At 47.4% G+C, this 23125-nt stretch overlaps 1 protein-coding gene and 1 pseudogene across 1 annotated transcript in view; both read right to left on the bottom strand.

Annotated features, from left to right (window-relative positions):
- Positions 1-23125, bottom strand: part of FRMPD4 (FERM and PDZ domain containing 4) — a 195005-nt gene that overhangs the window by 78587 nt on the left and 93293 nt on the right. Inside the window, exons 2-3 of the mRNA XM_087859451.1 lie at positions 15271-15431; positions 10278-10380 (exon numbers count right to left, since the gene is read on the bottom strand). Of these exons, the coding sequence (XP_087715577.1) occupies positions 10278-10380; positions 15271-15431 (264 nt within the window). The remainder of the gene's footprint in view (positions 1-10277; positions 10381-15270; positions 15432-23125) is intronic.
- Positions 13668-13875, bottom strand: LOC123786493 (large ribosomal subunit protein eL38 pseudogene; annotated as a pseudogene).

Raw genomic sequence — 23125 nt, forward strand, 5'->3', positions numbered from 1 at the left:
CCGATCGGCCACACAGCTGGAGTACGTGAAGCTTCCAGCGCAGGGAGATTCATCCATGTGGCTGACTTCCTACCAAAGGAGGGGAGTGGAAGTGCTGTATCCCCCCACCCCTTTCCTTCCAGGCCTGGCCTGGCAAACCCTGCCACGTGCCCTTCCAGACTCTTCCCTCTCTGCCGTATGACAAGGACAAAGCCGAGCTGCGTACTGAAGATGGCAGAGTCGCAACCCAGGGTCTGGGTTGAGTCCCTGGATTCCCCGCCCCCCTCCCTGAAGGGGAGCTGGCCACCAATCAGGAGCACTCATTACAGACTTTATGTCATTAACGAATTCCCATTGTGACTGAAGCATTGTACGGTTTGGGGTTTGTTACAGCAGCTAGTGTTCTCCTAATCTGGGTCCTTGCCACTAAGAAACACGGACACGTGACAGAGACCGACAAGTTCACAAATACGGATAACCTTGTGTGGTATAGATTATAATAAAGATCTCTGTACATTTCAGTGGATCAAGATACGGGAGTAATTAGGGGTGCCTGGGTGGCTCAGTCGTTAAGCCACCCAGGCACTGGGTGCCTTTTGTCTTCGGCTCGGGTCATGATCCCGGGGTCCTGGGATGGAGCCCCACATCGGGCTCCCTGCTCAGCAGGAGGCCTGTTTCTCCCTCTCCCACTCCCCCTGCTTGTGTTCCCTCTCTCGCTGTCTCTCTCTGTCAAATAAATAAATAAAATCTTAAAAAAAAAAGATATGGGAGTAATTAAGTTTGGGGGCTGACTGGGGAAGATAAAGGAAAGGAATACAGAAATCTGTGATGTTTATCTGTTTGCTTGTTTACTTTATTTTTTCGCCATCATTCCGCTTTCCAAAAAGGATTTTAGGTGGCCACAAGGTTCATCATATTGGCTTTATCTTTATTATTTTTGCTAGCAAAAAACCCCCCAGCATCTTCTGCTTCATTGCCCTGCCTCTTCAGTCCCCTTATCTTCAGAACAGGTCTTGAAGTTTCATTGGTTTAAGTCAGGGGCCAGCAGACAACAGCCTGGGGGCTAAATCTGTCCTCCTCTGTCTCTGTAAACAAAGTTTTATTGGAACACAGCCACACACACTTGTTTACATATTATTTATGGCTGCTTCTGTGCTACAATGGCAGAACTGGGTTGTTGTGACAGAGACCATATGGCCCACAAAGCCTGAAATATGTACAACCTGGTCCTTTGCAGAAAACGCTTGCCGACCCCTGATTTAGGTCGTTCCTAACCTGGTCTTAACCTCAGCAGGGCACATGCCAAGAGCATGCCCACACCCCCTTCACCCATACGACACGACACTGAAATCCCTCTTGTTCCAGCCACCGCCGCCTCACTCTGGTGCACACCTGTGTGGGTCCCCGAGTCAAGGTCACTGATCATCACTGCTGGGTTCTAGTGCCCTAGGAGTGAGTTTGGCTACCTCTGCCAACAAAGCCTGGGGGCTTTCTGGGCTTTTTCGTCATTCCTCAAGTTATTGTCATCCTAAAAGACCAAATTTCTTAAAAAAAAAAAAAAAGAAAGAAAGAAAGCCTCAATTTCTGCTCAGGTTCGTCTCTTTGGTTTTGACTGAATATCTGGATTGTGCTGCAATCCTCCGCTCTGCAATTTCAAGAGCATTAATGACCACATCTGACCCGACGACCCGCCTGCTTCCAAGTCACCAAGTGCTCTCACACGCAGGCTCTCTTTCTGGCTTATCTAACTCTTATAATTGTAGGAGATAGATCTCCAATATTATGGCTCAAGAAACAGGATTATGTAAATAAAGTCCGCCTCCAACACCAGACACAGCGAGTCCATTTCAGACATAGCATTTGAATTCACCTTTTTCTGATTTCTAAGCCACATATCTCTTCATCAGGTAGCAGGGTAGTATTCTGAACTATTCACCGATGTCCCCCTCTCACGTCCATGCCCGCCCCGCTCATTTCTTGGCTCTGCTTGATCTGCTCTCTTCCTCTTGCCCATTTGGTCAGTGAGACCACACACCAATCATCCCCCCTGGACACGGTCATGATAGAAGTGGAAAAATATCTAGGTTGTAGGAATTGAAGGCAAAAAATCAGGCCAGGAAGAACATTCAACAAAGCAGAAAAAAATTTACTCCTCTCTGGCATGGGGACCGGTCGGAGGATGGGGAGACAGAGCGAATCTTGGGGCACTCAGAAGAGCACCAAACTGGGGGCGCCTGTGAAAGAGCAGGCATCCTCCCCTTCTTTTCAGAAGCTTATCCTCCAGGAAAATTCCATGGGGAACCCCCAAATAGTCTGGTGGAATGAAAGAGTACAATGACTGTGCCTCTTTTGTAGTCAGAACCCTCGGAGGGTGACAGGATCCTGGAGGAAATGAGCCCTAGAGAGGAGTGCTTGTGCCAGTATGGCGCAGGAGGGCCAAGTGCACCCAAGATGGCAGACAAGTGGCTGAGGAGGTACTGACAGCGGCGAACAAGGGATGCCATAGTGGCTCCCTGCCAAGGTGAGTGACTGAAGGCAGGCCAGATGGGCACAAAGGTATCTCAGCAAATTCTAGTAAGATGGAAGATGCGGGTGGAGTGGATCCACTTTGCCTCTCCCAGTGCTTCCTCCTGTTCTAGCAACCCGCCCAATGGAGACGCAGCACGGTAGAAAATGGGACAAACTGACCGTACACTAGGATAGGGATTGGGGATAATTTGGATTATTATACATAATAGATAAATAATGGTACACTTCTGGGGTGCCAGGCTGGCTCAGTCAGGAGAGCATGTGTCTCCTGATCTCGGGGTTGTGAGTTCAAGCCCCATGTCGGGCATAGAGTATGTGGCCTGAGATTCTTATCCACTCCCTGTGTTGGCTGCATAGATAGGCTCGGGTGCTGAGCTCCTGAGACCTTCTACTAAAATCTCTAGGAAATGGGGCTTCTATTTGGTCCTGGGCATGTTCTGACTGCAGGCTCACTGGGATGTGTTTTTTTGGTTGTTTGTTTGTTTTTGTCTTTTCAGCTACTTCTAGAAAGTGTGTGGAATAACTTATCAATTTGTATTTCTAAAAGGTTAACAGAACATAGTATAGGGCCAATAATCCTCTTCTACCATTTTTTCTTCAGGTAGATAAGATGTTAAGACATTCGGTAGTGTCAGCCATATGAGATCACTGAAAATTTGCCCTAGTTGAAAATGCTTCAATCTTATTGAAGAATCTATTCTTCAATCTTCGACTTCCATTTGCCAGACACGAGTTGCACAGAAGCATGTACAGTAACAGAGGGATCTAGGAGATGTTCATCAACGAAATATAAGGGAAGTTGCAATAATCTGAATGAAACCATTTTTCTCATTAATTTTCATTATAATCTTTGTGAACTATGGACTCAAATCACTTTTTCTGCTTTGTCCTTATTAGAAGGTTTCCCCACACATTCCATTTTCTAGAACCGCTGACCTCTCTCTCCCAGGCTCTGTAATTTGCAAATGTCAGGAAATGCGCACACTGCAAGTGTGAAGCAGGTGAGTCTGCGATGTGTCGTGTCAGCATACTAAGGGGCTGTTCTTTTCTGTTTTCGCTGAAATTGCTTGCCGGTCTTACTCTAATAAGGCCTTATTATATCACACATCATCATGCATATTTTATACGCCTGATGCTCGGTGGATGCTCTCTGCTTTGTTATCTCACTAAGCAGCATCGTGATGCATCTAAGCCCAGCTGAAATTAGACAGGAAGGTGACCCTCCTAATAGATTCCTTCGCAGACACAGTGCCCCTGGAACATGATCTGGTTTGACTTTCCATTATAATTCGGGTGAGGAGAGACTGATAAAAAGATAGAGCGGCTGAGATCTAATGTTTAGATGGGTCCCTTCTAAATGGTTTCTCTTGCTCTGGCCAGTCTCCCACTGACTGCAACAAGCAGGCCCTCCTGAGCCCTTCCTGCTAAAATCAAAGCAAATGCTTGGCAGACCTGGGATAGGAGACAGGTTCTGTGCATATCATTCAAAAATGGGGATGCTAAGACCCACGATCTAGAGGCCAAATCCAGCTCCGTGTTTTGACCCGCCCACCAAGTGAGGACTTGATAACTAGGCTTGGTCGCCTTTGAAACGACAGGTCCTGGTAATTCCTACTGGTTTGTTCCATCTACAATGCATGCCTCCCTACTTGCCTTGAGCAACTGCTTTAACTGCTTTAAGCCCCCTTTTTCCATTCTGTAACGGGGGTACAATAAGCAATACTTGCTCATAGGGCTCTTGTAAGAAATACACGTGGTGGGCAGGTTAAGAGCGGTCGCTAGGGAGCCAGACTGGGTTTCACTCCAGCACTTACTAGCTAGGGGACCTTGGGCACATTCCTTAGCCTTTCTGCACTTCAGGCTCTCCATCTGTAAATTAGGGGTCACCACTGAACCCATGAATCACTGTGAGGACTGGATGAGTTAATATACTACACGTACACGGGACACGGTGCAGTAAGTGCTGTATATCTGCTATGAGGTCTTAGTACCAAGGAATGAAGGAGTTCAGCGTGTAATAAGGACTGGCTATGTGTTAACTCTCATCAGTAGTTGGGACGCGACCAATACCATTTTCTTTTTTTCTCCTGAAAGTCAAAAAAATTACCCTTAACAGTGAGTTGTACGCAAAGCTCTGGCTTCGATTGTGGAAGTGAGTTGGCTCACTTGTTTTGTTGAGATGTACCTGTTCCAGGAGGACACGAGGTCTGCTTTTGAGCGTTCTTGTTACAGTTGTTGGAATGATCTTCCTGGCCTTGGAAAGAGATTTGTACTTCGCTTGGCATGTGTTTATGTATATTAGTTACTTAGGCAAAAGGAATGTCTCTAAAAATTAGTGTTTGTCTTTTGTGAATTAAAGTGATGATGTGTAACTTATCATCTGTTCTTATTCTTATTATAGTTACTTATTGGAAGAAGCCTCGTGCTCCCAGAAAAGCTCTCCAGTCACAGGACATTGGTAGAGAAGGGATGACGTGCCTGACAGATGCGGATCATTTCCTCTAGATGTGGCAGGAGCTATGGCACAGCTCAGTACTTAGATCAGCAGGCATAATCAAACCAGGTAGTGAGAGCAGACACATGGAGGGACAGTCAGCTGCCTCACTGCAGGGGATGGAGAAGGGGAACCAGTTTCCAGTTTGACCCTCCCGCCTTCTCATCGTGGGGTGGGCAGCCCTCAGCTTTCAGTGCCGTGATGGAAAGGGGTAAGACTGAGCTGCTCACACGCCTGGCTCTCCAATGTTGCCTTCTGATAGAGACAAAGGGAAAGGAAGGGAGCCAGCACTTTCAGAGTCTGCTGCCAGAGCCCTAAAACTGGGATTGGCATCTGGGGGGGGGGGGGGTCAAGAAACATTCTGACACTACATGCAAAACTGTGTGGGCCTGTGAATTCTTCTGGGTGGAGGCACAGGTCCACGCCATTCATCCAATTCTCAGATGGATCTCGAATCCCAAAAGACAAATGCCTCCAGTGAAACCCAAGCCAGGAGTTTGGCTGCTGCCTTAAAGGGGTGACTGCGGGAGGGCAGGACCAAGTTTTGACATCGTGGTTTAGGACGGCCACACGTGGATATTTCTCTAGCTGCAGGTTGGAAAGTAAGTGTCCGTCAGGAGGGTCTGGGGTTTCTGGGGACAAAGGCAAGATGTATTTGACAACCGTCTCTCCAGCCATGAACCTGCCCTTGCACTCAGGGTCAACAGCTACCCCCTGCCACTTCACTACACTCCTGCACATCCCCACCCATCCTCACCAAACATTCCGACCGAACACTGCCCTACGCTGCAGCCTTGCAACACTCATAAATACAGTGCAATTAGTTGGAAGTCTCCTCCTTAAGTGCAAGAATCATGTCTTTGGTATTTATGCATGGCCCGTACCCTACCAGTCGTCTGCTACCTAGTTAATGCTCAATAATTGTTGGTTGAAGTCAAACGAATTCAATTGGGTTGGCTAGCCTTGAGGGATGGGGCACGGTTCATGATGTCTATGAGCAATTATACTCCATAGTTTTTAAAAAGAAAATTTTGGAAACTGTTTCAAGTTAATTTGTCTAATTATGAAAAGCCAAGGGAAATTATCCACGGATACTTCTAAAGACGAAAGATATGGTAATTTGCAAAGGGCACGAATTCTGCAAAGATTTTGCTCCTCAGCCACTATAAAGTATGAGAGAGTTAAGAACTTAGAAAACTGTGAAATGAACAGAACTCGTCTAATTTCAGCGCAGCAATTATAGCTTTTTCTGAGGATACATGAAAAAACCCAAATGTGGTTACTATAGTAGTAAATTGGTCTCCAAGAAACTCCTTCATTTTCTCTAGAAAAATAAATAATTTTCTATCATAGAGCACCCAAATGATAAGAAAAATAGCCCACAAAGAAACACAAATGTATCTGGAAAGAAAAAAATGATCTGCGAGCAAATGCCGTGATGGGAGAAAAAAGAACAAAACAAGACTAAACCACTTAGGCGAGTGAATGGATGCCAATTTTTAAAGAGCGAATTTTACAGGGTTATTAAAATGATGAGTGTTTTTCCGAATTTCCTTAGTGGCAAAGAAAATGGTATATTTTATTAAACAGAAAGGGAATTTATCTTGTGTAAGATACAGACATTAAGACACGTATCGGCTGAGAAGCCCAGGGATGATGTCGCGCGAGCCACATTTTTAGGTTAGTACACATATGGCAGACAGATGACTAAGCTGATGGGAAGGCACGGGAGATTTTCTAATACTTGAACTTCTTCATTAGTGAGAAATGCATTATTTCCAGATTCCAGTGTAATGAGTTGGAAGGTATCGGCCACAGTGGGAATGCCACGACCGACTGCATTTCATCTCTGTGAATTGCCCCGTGTTATTGTACGAAGCTTTCTTTGGCTACAAGAAAGCACCTTGTTACTTTCACACAGATAAATGGATCGCACGGAGATTAAAGGGAGCAACTTTACGAATTGTGGGGCATGTTTCTCGTCTCAATGGCATCCAGGGCCAGTGTGTTTTTCTCACTAGCAACATCCCTTTGAGTCTGACAAAATCCCCCCAAGGGTTCGAATGTGGGGTCTTGTCTGTCTTGAGGAGGCCTGACCTGAAGAGGCATCACCGGTCCTGGTGGCGAGGACCGTCGGCTCCCTGAGGGCTGGGCACTGTCTCATCCCTCCCTGTGTCTGGTGCCTTAGCTCTGTGACCCGTATACACAGTGGCCGCCTGATAAAAAGGGGTTTCCTGACAGGTGGACCCCTTAGCTGACATTGACACTTGCAGAGCTGAAGGAGGGGCTGGGGGAAACCACGGAAATCAGTAGGTTTCACAGAGTGCTCTTCAGAGCCCACCCACTCACTCAACGCGTCGTCACTGAGCCCCTCCTATGCACCCAGCTTTGGAGCAGGTCATGGGGACATGGAAGGGGACGACACAGACAAGGTCTCTTTTCTCGCGGGATGTAGGACCCAGGTCACCCGATTCCACCACACCTAGCTACATTCCAGTGTTAAACCGTGTCCTTGTTACATATCAGTGAGACACCTGTGAAGAGACTCAAGCTACATTCTAAAGCGAGCTGCAAATAAGTGGGACCCCCAGAACTTTCTAGGAAGAAGCACAATGTGATCTGCTACTGCCAGCCAACACGTCCTCCTCCCCTTTCGTCCTCCAGTCCACAGAAGGAGTCGAAAGAGGGAACTTTGGCGTTGTCAGAAGGGCCAAGATCCGGGGAGAGGTGACTTCCTGTCCTCTGTGACGGGGTCAAGCAGACAACCTGAAGGGTGGCTGGTCTTGCTGGTGCCAGGTCCCCATGCACGGCACTGTGCAGTCGGGTGGCTCCTCAGGATGCCCTCTTTCCCTGCCACCAGAGAATTCATGGACGAGCGTCACGGGAGAGCCAGCTTGCAGGGACCGAGGACCCCAAGGGAATCGACAGCCAGTGCCAGTCAGAGGAGCGGCCACCGATGACCAAGAGGGGGCGCTAAGTGCAGGCAGTTTGGCAAGAAGAACCCGGCTCCTATTGCCCTCCGACCTCTGACCCCGGGGGGTTGGCCTCCACAAACGAATGGGAGTTTTATGCACCCTAAGTATTTCATGATGTTTAAAAAGCATACATGCTTTCCACGTCAAACACCACAACCTCTTTATCAAGTATGCGGACCTGCTGCAGTAATCACCAACGAAATGCCAGTTACTTCAATATCTCCTCCAAGAGGGCTGACAAACTTTTCCTCTCAAGGGCCAGATGGGTGTGGGTCACAAGTACTCAGCTCTGCTACTGCGGGGAGAAAACCCTCCGAGACAACACATAAATGGCTGCGTGTGACTGTCGGCACGTTATTTATGGACTCTGGAACTTGAATTTCACATGGACTGCATGTGTCACAAAATATTCTTCTTTTATTTTTTCCCAGCCAGTTAAAAATGGTACAAACCATTCTTAGCTCATGGGCTGTGCCGAAACAGGTGGCAGGCTGGATGTGGACTGTGAGCTGTCGTTCATTTAGTCAACACATCTTCGCCGCGCCCTGTTACATAGAAAGTTCTATAGAGACTTTGTTTATGGTGAGGTCATTTTCTTCCAAATGCATTAACACAGAAGGAAAACATATTTTTGGAAAACCTCTCTCAAGATGCCCCGGTAGGATTGCTGGGAAATGATCACACTTTCAGACAGTGCTTGCTGTGCCTCTGTCCTGCAGCAAGTCAGAGCCAGCACACTGAAACACGGGTATCTTCGTTCTTCTACCATCCTCCGGGCGCACAGATCAACAGAACTGATTGCAGAGGGGTGTGCCCAGGGGAGAACAAAAGAAGCCTGTGGCCTGCTGTCAGGCTCAGAGCCCGCCTGGACGACCACAAGCATCTCAAGAGAGACGTGGCTCCCAACGGTAACACCGCAGCTTCCTCCCTGGGGCTTGACAATACAGAGTCACCCCTGCTTCTTGCGTTCCTGGCTCCCAGGAAAATGGGAGGTGTCTCCAGGTCTCGCTCCTGATGCAGGGTTGAGTCTGACATGAACCTCAATGCCCGCTCACGAGGAGGAACCCTTGGGAGATGTGGACACCCATGGGGACTTGGCCAGCCAGCTGCAAAGGTTCCATGCCATTGGGTCTACACTGAAGAGTAGGGCGGCCAGCCCTTCTGGAACTGACGGGTTTCCCCGGATGTGGGCCTTGCCGGGCTCAAACTGGAAATGTTGCTCACCCTACGAGTAAGCCTCCTCTATTTCTATTCCTCAGTCTTTTCACCCCGCTCCCAGTCCTTCCAAGGAAGCAGGACCCTCCAGTGCTTCTTCGTGAAGCAGAAGCTGAAAAAGCTTGGGAAAAAACTTTCTCTGGAAAACCGCTGAAACACCCCACTTAATGCCTTTCCAAAGTGCAGATGTACTTTTTGTAATGAAAGAGCATAAATGTTAGAAGATCCACTTCTCAGTTTAAAATGTTCTGATAGCTTTAGCTTCTGCTTCAATCTTGCTTGAAAAAAAAATCGGTTTATAAAAGACAAGTGTCACACACCCATTATCCCTTAACATCCCCAGGGCACAAGAGGGTCCGCTCATACAAAAGACATAGCTTCATCTCTAACTTCTAATGACCCCTTTTTGCCCTAAGTACACTGTGGGAGAGGAACTCCAGTGGACTTCAAGAATCTCTTGACCGATATTTTAACATCGCATAAAATAGATTTTCTGGCGCTCCACTAAGTATATCACATAACAAATTATTTACATCTACGATCAAGCTAAGCCAATACACCAAAAGCACATTTTTAAACTGTCATAGCTTTGACCTAATTATCCTTTTGCTTCGGTTGATGCTTTCACAATTCAGTAACGAATCACTCGGTCAAGTATGAAAACTCAGTGAAATCTATGCTTGCGTATCCATGGGATTATATAAAATTACTCATCGCTTATACGGAATCTGGGTATTGCATTTTGATCTCCTCGATTAGGCAACATCAATGTGTCGGTAATTCTGGAAGGGGAAAAAAAATGCAACCTTTGGATATAGCAATGGAAGTAGGAGCCAAAGAGCGTTTCAGCGGAAGCATATGCACCTTGGCTATTAACACAGAATGGGCGCTTGGGTGTTTCGTGCTTAGGGGGCATACGTTTTTATGTTAGAGGTCAGTGTCGCCAGCAACGTCAAGGTGAACGCGTGGGCTCGTGTTACTGCCCTACACTGGCTCACAGGCAGCCCTTCCTCCACGGGACAAGGTCTCAGAGCTGCGTGTCAGCTCTCGCAGCAGAACAGGGCCCAGAGGAGTGAGTCACGCACCTGACCAGGTCGATGACCCGCTCCCTCGGCGCAGCGCTGACTGGCTCATCGTTAATCATTACAATCTGATCTCCCGGGATCAGCTTGCCTTCGGAGGGGCCACCTGGAGACAAAGGAGAGCGAAGCGTAGGTGAGAAGACCATTGCCAATCCACCCGTGTCCTCCTCGCCCCCTCACCGTTCACTGAAGCACCTGGCGCTGTCCACCGAAACAAAACCCAACCGTGGTTGCACATTAGAAAGATCCGAGGAGGGGTGCCTGGCCAGCTTGGCTGGTAGAGCACGTGAATCTTGATCTCGGGGTCATGAGTTCAAGCCCCATGTTGGGAACAGAACTGGGGAGCTCTGGGTAAACTCCAGAGGCCCAGGCTACACCCCAGCCAATTAAATCAGAATCTTCGGAGGTGGGAATCAGGCATCGGCATTTCTCTAGAACTTCCCAGGCAGGCTTGAGACACAGCAGCCTAGGAGAGCCTCACACTCTAACGGACACACGCAACCCTGGGGACCTTGTTACCCTGCAGACCAATTCAGTAGATTCGGAGGAGCGACGGGTGAGGTAACGCACTTCTCACCAGCTCCCAAGGGCTCTGGATGCTGCTGGTCAACTGAATATACTTTGAGTATGGAAGGCCCCCAAAGAAGGTATTGCCCCAAGGGATAGCCAACCAGCTGTGCAGACGGCCTGCAGCTGCCATCACCTGGGCACATCTGGATTTGAACAAAGGTGCATTTATTTAGTCAGCACAACTGGTGAGGCCGCATACCGTGGGGAACCGAGAGGCAGCAAGCACATCAGAGGAAGGACAGACAGGATGGGGCCTGTGTCATGTGTTTCCGGGCAGGGTTCAAGAAGTGGGGGCGTCTTAATCATTCTTGTCTAAAAGGTGGGGGCAAGAAAGCAGAGCTAAAGTGGGCATCATTCAGGAAGCAGCAGACAGTCGTATCAGCTGGGGGATGAGGCTGTTTGGTCATTTCTGTGGCTGGGACCGTGATGGAGACTGAACCTGGGTGCGTGTGCCCGTGCTCACACGAGATGACAGGAGACTCTGGTTTTTGTTCTGAGCTACCGTAGTCTTTTCCATTGGTTTTTGCAAGAAGGTAGGGAACTAGTATTTGTTGAGCATTTATTATGTACCAGGCAAGGGGCTAGCTGCCTTGCCTAGAATCCCACTGACACTTAAAATCCTTTCCATATAATGAGACGCCCCAGACTCACACAGGTTAAAGAACTGGATTAAAGGGTAGAACCGGGTCACAGCTTACGTCTGTGGACTCTGCCAAGTTCAGGGTGACCAGCATCTCTTTTGAACTTGCTTCGATAATTTAAAAACTGGTCACTGCCCAGTCTCCTGACACATAAACTTAAAGCTACAACTGCATAAAGCATACATCGGTATTAAATAAAACCTATAAATAAATATTTCAACTATCTCCATGTCTAATGTAATTACCTCCCAAATATTGATAGGGTACTATAATTTTCATTTTACTTCCAGGTCTGTCACTGGGTAATAGGTGCAGCTGAAACATGATCTTTCAAATATTATTGCGATTACTTTATTTAGTAATTGAAATGAATACTTCACAGCCAGAGACGGGATCTCGAAGTAATTCAGATGCTTCCCACCCACCCAGACACTTGGCATATGCGTCACCGAAGCTGGAGCATAAACGAATCTTCTTTCTGGGTAGTAAAAAAGTAGGGAAAACCTTAATATTTCCTCCTATCAGTGATAAAAAAATATTCATCTCAAAACGTGGGAACTGAGATTGAGTGTTTGCACACATAAGAAATTCTGAAAATCACTTGCGAGAGTTTATATAACCATTGGATTATCTGCAAACATTCACTCAAATTCAGTCCAACAAATGGTTAGAAATCAGATGCTGATCAAATACTGAAAAATGTTCACACGAATTGGCTGATGGATGTTAACTACTTTCCTGGGAAAACCACTTGCGGATTTAATAGGCCATGCTTTTACATCTGACCCGTGCTTTCTGACCAAATGGAAATATTCTTGTTTAATCAAGCAACTTATATAAAGAATTTCAGAGGGGGGGGCGCCTGGGTGGCTCAGTCGCTAAGCGTCTGCCTTCGGCTCAGGGCGTGATCCTGGAGTCCTGGGATCGAGTCCCACATCGGGCTCCTCCGCTGGGAGCCTGCTTCTTCCTCTCCCACTCCCCCTGCTTGTGTTCCCTCTCTCGCTGGCTGTCTCTCTCTCTCTGTCAAATAAATAAATAAAATCTTTAAAAAAAAAAAACAAAGAATTTCAGAGGGAAGCAAGACATAGTTCCTTCCAAAATACGAAGCCGAGGCACACTTCTGAGAATTTTCTCGTGCCCTGTACACTGAAGGCTGGGATGTCTCGTGTAGAAAATCTGGTCGGGCCACAGAAATCATTTGAGACCTCAGCAGAGTCATTTTTATGAAAGACACAGTTGACTGGACCAGTAGTTTCACACTTAAACATGACTGGAAACGGTACTCTTTAACCTGTTCTCACTTTTGTCCCCTGTTCTCAAAATTGTCGAAGATTAGGTGTTGGTGTCTAGCTGAGGAGAGTCGAGGGCAAAGAAGGGAAGAGGTTGAAGGAACGATGGGGCAATACGAGAAAATCTAAAACAACACTCAGATCTCCCATCAGCTCTGGGGAGGACCCCTCTTTACGAGAATCTCCGAACCAGAGATGTTATAGCGACCCTCTATCAGAAAGCGGCGTGCTCAGCGTCACCCCACCCAGGAAAAGCTGTGTGCACACACACCTATCATACATTCTGTAGCTCATACACGTGATTCACGTGCAGCCGCACGCACAGACTTGTCTCCTCTACACGTTAATAAGGGTTCGCTCTGGGTAGTCGCAGCTCAGGGTGATTCTGTTTAACTTTCTCCTCTATACGATCTATGTTGCATGTTGTTTACAATGCATATGTGTTATTTTGTGATCATAGCGGGCGACAAATCTCTTTCATTTTAGGAGTACGATTCTCAGTCGCGTCAAGCTCAACAGTCCCACACAGACAACTGAGGTAGGACCTATGGCTAATGAAATAAAAAGCTTGGCAAACAGGAAGTTGTGTGGTGAGTCAGTGGTAGGAGAGAAAAGGAAACCGCTTCTTCCCTGTACAAGTCTGTAAGGCTGCTGAGTTCACGGTGCTCACCCTGGGCCATGTGATGGCAAAATAACGAAAAATGCAATCAACTTTTGAGATCTCTACTACTCACTAGATGCCTTTCATTCTCCTTAACTGGCAGACTCAGCAGCCCAAATAGTTTAGAGTTTAGTAATAATAACAATAAATATTTTTGGAATGAGAAGAGGTGCTCTCTCTCTTTTTTTTGAGTTTTTAAAATTTTAATACAGTTCAATTCAGTGTACCAGCTTCATTTCAGCTCCCTTACCGCCAAACCTGGGGGTAGACTGCGTCACTTTGCTGCCTTCTCTTTGTCTGGGATGACCAAGGTATAAAGGTTTTGGCTGCACTGAACTTGAAACTTCACATTATACTTATTTGTCTTGTTCTTGACAGGTTTGGCATCCTTTTGGCCGGCCAAGATCAAAGTCCCTAATTCCTTCAATTTTGCGAGGCATGGTGACCGGGGCGCGGGGGAGCGCGTGGATGGCCCAGTAAGCGTCAAGATGGGGGAACGGGAAAAAGCTACCTGCACTCTTATGAGGTCTTTCGTTCTCTCCCGAGCCCTTAAAGAGAGATACAAGTATGATCCCCATTATCCAGATGATACAGAAAAGTCCCATCAAACAGAAACGCACAGAAATTAACATGGAAGCTAAACACAGTCAAACGGGGCAGAGGCGAGCTCCAAATCCATCAAACCCAGGGCGTCTGCTGCCAGAGGCTGTGTTCCTTACCACCCGACTGTTCTCCTGAGCTCTGTTCCTGATTTGCCAAATTCTGAAGAGGAACAGTAGGGAGGGTCATTTCCTTTTGTGTGAAAATAAATCCGATACAAGTCCATTAAAGTAAGCTCATAAATACATATCATGAAGAAAGAAATCATTAAAAGAGCCTTGTTTCTGGAAAGGCCAGGACAGCCCACTTCGGGTAATTGTATCTTAGCGCATTATGTTCAACTGTGTTAATGGCTGAACGTCTGTATAGTCGAATAAGAAAGACCGAGGCAGAGGACATTAATGATCTGCTCATACTGTAGGATTTAAGGGGATTTGCCCCATCGCTGATCAGCCAGCCATTGCTGTATGACGAACTGCCCTCAAACTCACTAGGCTGTCTGGCAGTTCCTTCTTCTCAGGCCTGTGGGCCTTTCGGATGAGCACAGACTGGCTGACGAAGGCAGGGCCGGGCCGGGCAGTCCTGCTTCCCACGGCAGAGCAAGCTGTATTTATCTCTAGAAAAGCTAACAGCCACTTGAGGGAAACTCTCTTGTCACTCCCATGACAGAAACCCAATAAAGAAGGTCAACTGTACAAGCACTTTTGAAGACTCCGAGTGTCATCTCTGCTAATACGCCATTGGCCAAAGTCAGTGACCTGGTCCAGCTCAATGGCAATGGGGTAGACAGAACTATATTCTGCGTCCAGTGGGGAGAGAAGAGTGCATCCTCCAAGAACAATCCAACCGCTCCGATGACTAAAATCCTTCTGTGACTTAAATGCCTCTTCCCACTTTTGTTCACTAAGGAGTTTCATTGTGAACTTACTGAAATACAGCGCGGCGCCTGCCTCTTTTGATGTGCTTTCATACTTGAAGTAGGTCATTTCCATGGTTACAAATGATAGATCAGTGTTTTCCTAAGTCAAAAGATATGATGCATTTGGCAGCTGAAACCCGGTTTGCAGAGCCCTTTGTGTCCCTCTGGTGTCCAACTCTATCCACATGTTGGAAAAACTCGGGGAGGCTCCACAGCCCGACACGGAGCGGGATGACACTTTCGGGACCGCGCGGCGGTCACTGGGGCAGGGTGCGGCGGGTGATCCCAGGAGACCGGGAGCGCGCCGCGTGCTCACCTGGTGTTACGGAGCGAACGACCACTGGCTTTTCACTCCCTGCCACGAAGCCAAACCCCAGCACGGGGTCTCTCCTCATCTCTACCCTCCGAGGGGCCGGAGGGAGGATCTGGCAGCTCTCCAACCGAGGGTCGTCAAACGGGATGCCCTGTGTCATGTGACTGTGGGAAAAGCACACACAAAGGAAAAGAGGCGTTAGTGTAAGCATTTGGCAATGGCTGGGCAATCGCATTCTCCCTCTTGTTTCCAAACTTTCTATTCCCTGTTTGGGAGAGCGTGGGGAAGAAGTGGGAAGGCACGCAGTCATGCTTTTTGCGAGCCCTCCTTAATTCCTTGAAAACACCAGACTCGTTTCTGCTTTAGGCCTTTGCCCTGGCTGTTCCCCCAAGCTGGAACACTGATCCTGCAGCTATGTGTGTGGTCCCCCTCCTTGCTCTCCAGTCTCTGCTCAGGTGTGACCCTTGGGCCACATACTCGCACACTGCAAGCCTGCTCCCCCACACCCACATCCCCTTTACCCTCTCCTCTACTTTTTTACTCATGGCGCTGAGCACTTGCTAATGAGTATAGAATGCACTTTTTTTTTTTTAAAGATTTTATTTATTTATTTGACAGAGAGAGAGACAGCCAGCGAGAGAGGGAACACAAGCAGGGGGAGCGGGAGAGGAAGAAGCAGGCTCCCAGCGGGGCAGGGAGCCCAATGTGGGGCTCGGTCCCAGGACCCCGGGATCACGCCCTGAGCTGAAGGCAGACGCTTAACGACTGAGCCACCCAGCCCCCCCTAGAATACGTTTCTTTTTATTGTTTTGCTCTCCACACTAGAATATAAGCTCCACGAGGACAAGGAATTTTGTTTCATTCACTGATTCATCCCAGCTGCCTGGAACAGTACCTGTCACAGAGCGGATTCACAATCAATAATTGAATGAATAAGTAGAGAAAGAGAGAACTCTTTATAACTGATATGCTGAGAGAGAGCCTCAGAAGATTATGGGTATTCGGTGAGCAGCACCTAGGGCTCTGGCGCCCGCGAAGCTGAAGTGGTGGGAATCATACCGGTGGTGATAGGCTACGCCACTGTCAAACACATTGCCCCTTTCCAATAAAGATGAGAAACGAACTCCTGGCATTTATATTCTGGAGAGATTCTCAACTGATTTAAATGAATCTCTTTGTTCATACCTAACTTCAGAAGTTTCATCAATAATCTGAAATCAAGGGGCGCCTGGGTGACTCAGTGGGTTAAACGTCTACCTTCGGCTCAGGTCATGATCTCCGGGTCCCGAGGTCGAGCCCCGCAATGAGCTCCCTGCTCAGCGGGGAGTCTGCTTCTCCCTCTCCCTCTGCCCTCCCCACAGCTTGTGCTCAATCTCTGTCAAATGGATATATAAAATCTTTTAAAAAAATAATCTAAACTCGAAATATATATGGTGTTGAAAATTTTTCAAAATGCATCCACAAATATCTCATTCGATGCGCCAAACAAGCTGGGAATGGCGAAGCTGGCCTGGTGTTCTGATCTGCGTGATCTGAGGAAGGAAGCCAAAGTCAAGAGTGGCTTCTTGGCCCTCAGGGCCCATGCCTCGTATGCCAGAGTGTCGGGTCAAAAACCAACTCCCCGGACTCTTACTGAAGGCTTTGTTCACACACAGCAGGCAGGGTAGCCTTTTGTAAGGGGAGAGTTATTAGTTTGAACGCCAGAAAACTCCTTTAAGGAATATAAGGGGCTTTCATTTCAATGATGTGGACTTCATTCAATTTTTTTGCTCTCTAATGTTCAATAAGGAAAAGAAGATCATTTTGAAACACCTTGAAAGACGCTATTCTATATGCCACGTGGACAACACATTGTTCAGATGGAAAAAGAAGAAGACTGAGCAGGACGAATGCTGTGGTCCTTTTGTGTAATTAATAAGAGTAGAGAAGAATGAATGGAAACCCTCCAGGATCTGTCCTCTAGGCATGTACCACCGACTAAGAAAATAAAAGTTTAAAATCCCCTTTAATCAGAAAGGAAGCATCTCCGATTTAGCAGCTTGCAGTCTGGAATGTTCAGAAAAAGAGAACGTTCGTTGAGAGCTAACGTGTTACGTGCTGCACGCTGACACTCATCTGTTACCCGATTTCATCTTCAGAATACCCCACAGCAACGGCAGTTTGACCCCACGACCTCCTTATTGCAAACGCCAAAAGCAGAAGAATAACTGGGTCAAGGTCACACGCTTCTCAGAGGTAAGCCAGGTGCAACTCACACCAGGTCTCCTAAGTGTCACACGCTTGACCAGCTACATGATTTGCACCGACAGTGCAAAATCAAAATGCGGGACCCCTCACCCAAACAGGATTCAGAACTTCAAGAGAGCAGAATGGGAAACCCAGCTCAGGGCCCCGGGTGACTGCCTGGGTCACACACCCAAAAAGCTGGTCCTGGTGGTGTCCCATCCCCCACGTGCCACCACCATGCTAGACGCGTGCAGGCTCAGAGCGGCGGTGTTATGGGGTCAAAGGGGAGGGGCGGTCTTCTGTGAAGTTGCAGGCGTTTGTCTGGACCCAGAGGTGAGACGTGGCTACCAGGGTGGGCCACATGCTCGGGATGAAGGGAGGCGGGTAGACCACCCGTGGGCACAAGGTCGAATGAAGAAGCCCAGCTGTCTAAAGGACAGAACTGAAAGTCCTGATTAAACCAGCAAAACGGATGTAGGGTGAGCCCCGGTGTCCAGGACAGGAGCCACAGGAACAGGTTAGGATGTCAGACCCAGGGACCGCCCACCAGGAAGATCTCTGATGTTCCTAGAAAAGGCCTCCCTGGTAGAAACTTGACCCTCTGATGTCGGTCCCTCACAGGCCTGTAACAGGCAGGGCTGTGTGTGCCTGGTGGAGTAAGGGGCCACCTAGGCGTTCTGTTCTCTTGTCTTCTTTAGAAGAGACCTTCATCTCAAAGCATGCTGTTTTGGTTTTTTAAAAGATTTTATTTACTTATTTGTCAGAGAGAGAGAGAGGGAGAGAGCACAAGCAGGGGGAGTGGCAGGCAGAGGGAGAAGCAGGCTTCCCGCCGAGTAAGGAGCCCGATGCAGGATTCGATTCCAGGAACCCGGGATCATGACCTGAGCCGAAGGCAGATGCTTCACTGACTGAGCCCCCCAGGCGTCCCTCAGAGTGTGCTGTTCTTGAGCTGCCTTTGGAAATGGGAAAAAAGGGAAGGGGATACCCACAGTTTTAGGGGTCTGGCCTTGAGCTATTAATTTGCACCATAATCCACACAGAAGACGGATTCTAAATGAAGAAGATTGTAGAAATGAAGTGATCTGCTCACGGTCAACTGTGTTGCAGAACAGAGAACTGAACCCTGGTTGGCCGAACTTTCCATTCTGAGTGTAGTAAGGGACTGGGGAAGGATTTTCCCCATGCCACTGCCAGTCTGTGCAAAGCTGCCAGCACTGGTTCCCAAGCTTGGCTGCACAGCAGAATCATCTGGGGAGAATTCAAAAGACCCTAATGCCCAGACTTCACTCCAGACCAATCACATAAGAACATCTGGCGGTGGGAGGCAGGGTCAGTTTCGAAGGGATCCCTACGTGATTCCAAAGTGCAGCGAGGACTGGGGACCATTCCCTGTTCAGGAAAGTGTGGGGTCTAGCTCTCCCCCTAGGGAATAGGAAAAGAGAACACAAATGATGCCATGCCACTTCCTCCAGCCTCTACTGCAAATGCAAGTTAGGATATTTAAAGCATTTATAACTTGATTATCCTCTTTCCACTGCATGATAAAGTAATAGCCTCCAATTCTTAATTCATCATTCATTCAATAAGTATAATATTATTATTTTATGAATACCTGACATTTATTAAACACTAATTTCATGCTAAGCAATTTTTGAAATTATTTCCATATGTTAGTTCATTTAATTCTCCGAAACAACTCCATAATGCATTCATTTAGTCAACAAATACTCATTGAACGCCCACAGGTTTCTCGCTTCCAGGGATACAATAGGAACCAAAGCCGAATAAAAATAATAAAATGTTCACTTTGGTATTCAGAGACAGAAAATGAACTAAGAAATTGGTAAAATGTATCGCATATCAGGTCTTTGTAAGCACTGAGGAGAAAAATAATGCCAGAAGGGGAGAGAGCCATGGGGTGGGGACACTTCGGGGTTCTATCAGGGGTCAGAGAAATATCTGGGGGAGGAGGAGCCTTTCAGGGAGAGGGACCGCTAAGTGCAAAGGTCCTAAGATGGGCTGTGCCCGGGGAGAGTGTGCCTAAGGGACAGCGGGAAGGCCAGTGGTAGGAGGAGGGGGAGGCGCTGAGGGACTCAGTGCTAAGTAAGGGACGGGGAGAGGGCGGTGACACAGGCTCTTGGAAGGGCTTTGTGTTCTGTTCTGAGTGAAACAGGCAGCCTTTAGAAGGTTCTGAGTGGAAAAGTGATGTGATTGCGAGCTGCCCTTACTGAGAACAGACAGGAGGAGGCTCGGGTGGGCAGGGAGAGCTTTTCAGGGCCCACGGCATCCATCCTGACAAAACACACGGGGGCTTGGACCAGAGTGAGAGTGGCAGCGACAGCAGAACTCGTTGGGTTTTTAACATATTTGGAGGCCACTCTGACAGGGCTGGGACTCCTACTCTGAAACCTTCCTGCACACAGAGGACATTTAAGTGAGGAAGGGCATATTAGCACATTGTCTAATGCAACTATCATGTCCTGATGTCTGCAAATCGCAGGAGCCATTTTCTCGTCGAGGAGCTAACACTTTCTGGCTTACACAAGAAACACACACATGTGTGCCCAGGTACAGGGCAAGCACGAGACCGATAGGGTAGTTTGCCGGGACCTTTGGCAGCCAGACTCTCTAAAGCCGAATCCTGCCTGCCCCCCACCACTTCTAGCAGTGTGACCTGTACAAACTACTTCCTGATTCTGTGCCTCAGTTTCTTCATCTGAGAAATGGGGATACTAACAGTCAGAATCGCGTAAGACAGCTGTGAAGATGAAATGAATGAATACAAGTGAAGCATTTAGCAAAATGTCTGACGCACAGTCAGCACTCAAAAAGCAATGTGTTATTTTCATCTCTTGAGGTCAATGACTACAAAGGAATAGGCTTCAGATATTATGAGCTCATTCACTCTTAAAATATGAAAACAAATGCCATTTCAAATGCCAATAGCCCAACTCCCGGTGAAGCGCTGCACAAATCCTAGCTAAGCTCTGAGACCTTTCGTTTGAAAAATCTTATCAAATGCAAGGACACAATAAACACAAGTATAAACTGATACACACGAGGCAGTCCTATGCCAGAATACAGACAAAGAAGAAAGAATAAAATCCAGGCTCTCGAAGGACCGAATCAGTAAGTTTTCCTTGGCCGTGTTTCTAGAACCCTAAGTGAACATGGAGTCCAGGGCTGAGGTAGGAACCCAGGTCATGGGAAAAATGAGAAGCACCACTCATGTTCTAAGGGACAGAAGGGATGGAGATGCTGCCACCAGCTGTGTCCACAGAGAATGTGACATCAGTCTACATCCCTTCACTGTTCTTTCCCCACCCAAATAACAACTGGAAACTCACAATCGAATGTGTATTTTGTGTTGGATGTTTGTTCCAGCGTTTTCCTTTTTGTTTATGATGTTTCATTCTTTTTGTTTTGTTTGCACTTGAGGATAACCTTCCAATGGCATTACTATTCTTGTGCAACAGGTGGCATTTTCAGAATAAATTATCTAAAAATAATCACCCTGTCTTTTTTCCAGTAGGAATGGCTCCACACGAAAATGTTCCCCCATGAAACATCATTTCGTGGTTTGTATTAAGGTAAGCACTTTTTGGCTCTCACCTTGCAGTATTTTTTATAAAGATGCTTGAGTCCTTTTACAATGAGCTGAGAAAGCAACATCTTTTTCACCTGCTTAACATGCTTCAGTGAATTCTGATGCTAAGGCTGGAAGAACACAATTGTCAGCCCCAGCCCCCAGCCTTCTGTAACACACACACACACACACACACACACACACACACACACGCACACACGCAGCACGCAGGGCCTGAGAATCAGAAACCTGAAAATCCAGGCTCTGTTAATTGAGATGAAAAACATGTCCACTGAGATTCAATGAACAATCTTCCTGGTTCTGACAGACTCATTTGAAAAGGAATGATGGCCATCCTGCTGTCCAACCCCCCATAACAAAAGGAAAGGGCTTTCCTACAGACTTTCTTCCTCCACAGAAGTGAAAGACTGATACACCCAGCGTATCACAAAGAGTTACTTTGACTGGTAGGTAGAATGCTCTAAGAAAACCTGAAGTGATTCCATTTTTATATGTACTTATTAGAGACAGTGACGTCCTTTTATGGAATATGTGCTGAGTGGAAAGATTCTGGTAGGAAAAACTAAATTTAGAAGTTATTATTTTCCTTGTAAAATTTAAAACTGTAGGAAGATCGTGGCAGGTAGGACACCTGGGTAGTTATGACTGGAATGAAAATAAGTATAAATAAACAGATGTGCCTGAGTCCTACTCGAGAAGGTCATTGTCAGCGTGACTTATTCAGGGATGGCCAGCTGTGATTACACGACAGCATTACGCGTCTGCAAATTTTATGCTCATCTTGTTAGGACTGGTCTCTGTGATCGACTGAATTATTCTTCATTTGCTCCCCGGGATGTGATTTGCCGCCCCACGCCAGCCACAAGGCTTTTCAGAGCCTCCCACTGTATGCGGTGCGTGTTTCACCATCCGTGACTCTGCTAACACCTCACAGTGTAAAGCAGGTCACATGGCTGAGCCCAGATGAGACAAACAAAATACACCTGTGTAGTTGGTCTTCTTTATCACCACGAGAAGACCTTCACAAGGTGGCTGCTGCCCCTTCAGCTTGGACTCCAGAAGGCACGCACGTGGAACACACCAGAGCCGGCAACTCAGGAAGGAGCCAAGTGTAGCGGAGTTCCCCAGCCCCCCAGCCTAGCTCTGCCGGCCAAGTACGGGCTGATAAGGACGCTATGACACTGAATTTGGGAGATGTTTGTTAGGCACCAAAAGCTCACTCATACAATCTTTAAAAAGTGATTTCAGTATTAGTTAAAAACTCTGGAATTTCAGAGTTTGCCATGGATTCCACCAGTCCTACTGTCCACACCATTTATGACCGAATGTTACATTTCACAAACACTACAGACACTTCCAAAGGAAACCGCCCCCCGCCCCCCGTCTCATTATCGCAGTTGACATGACAGCCACAGGAACCGCACGGTCTCTTCTTCATGACTTTGTCATATCCCTGATGGCATGTGGGTTGCAGTGGCTCCCAATGCAAGGGTAAAAATCCATCAGCCCTCCTGCGGCCTGTGAGGGGGCCCAATAAGAAAAGCTCTGAACAGAAATTCTAAGCTAGCCAAACCAGAATTTGCCAGAATTCTGGCAAGAAGGAAGGAAAAAGAACGCAGAAGTATGGTGTATTAAAGTTGACAGATTACAACTGAGGGAGGTCCAGAAGTAGATTAGAGCCCAGGATGGGTTTCCAGCAAGTCCAAATTCTAATGATGTGCATGGCAAAGTAACATACTGAAAAAAATGTTTGCTTGCTTCTCATTGAGTTTTCTCCTCTACCGGGTCTAATGAAGAAGACAGGCCGTTGGCAATCCCTAGCCTTAGGGAAGATGCGTTTCCCAGGGTCTAGGGCAAAAACTGACTGCAGACAACCCCCTCTTTTGTTTCCTGGAAGTCTGAGCAACTTTGCTAAGGAGGCAATGGCGAAGAGTCCTGTGGAGTAGCAGAAACTTCGGGAGAGTGGGCATTGGTGGTATGTCTAACCAAACGCCAAGATCCGCAGGTTGGGCCTAAAGAAATGGC

This window comes from Ursus americanus, chromosome X (assembly GCF_024610735.1).
Source record: "Ursus americanus isolate L20-20 chromosome X, mUrsAme1.1.p, whole genome shotgun sequence".
NCBI classification, from domain to species: domain Eukaryota; kingdom Metazoa; phylum Chordata; class Mammalia; order Carnivora; family Ursidae; genus Ursus; species Ursus americanus.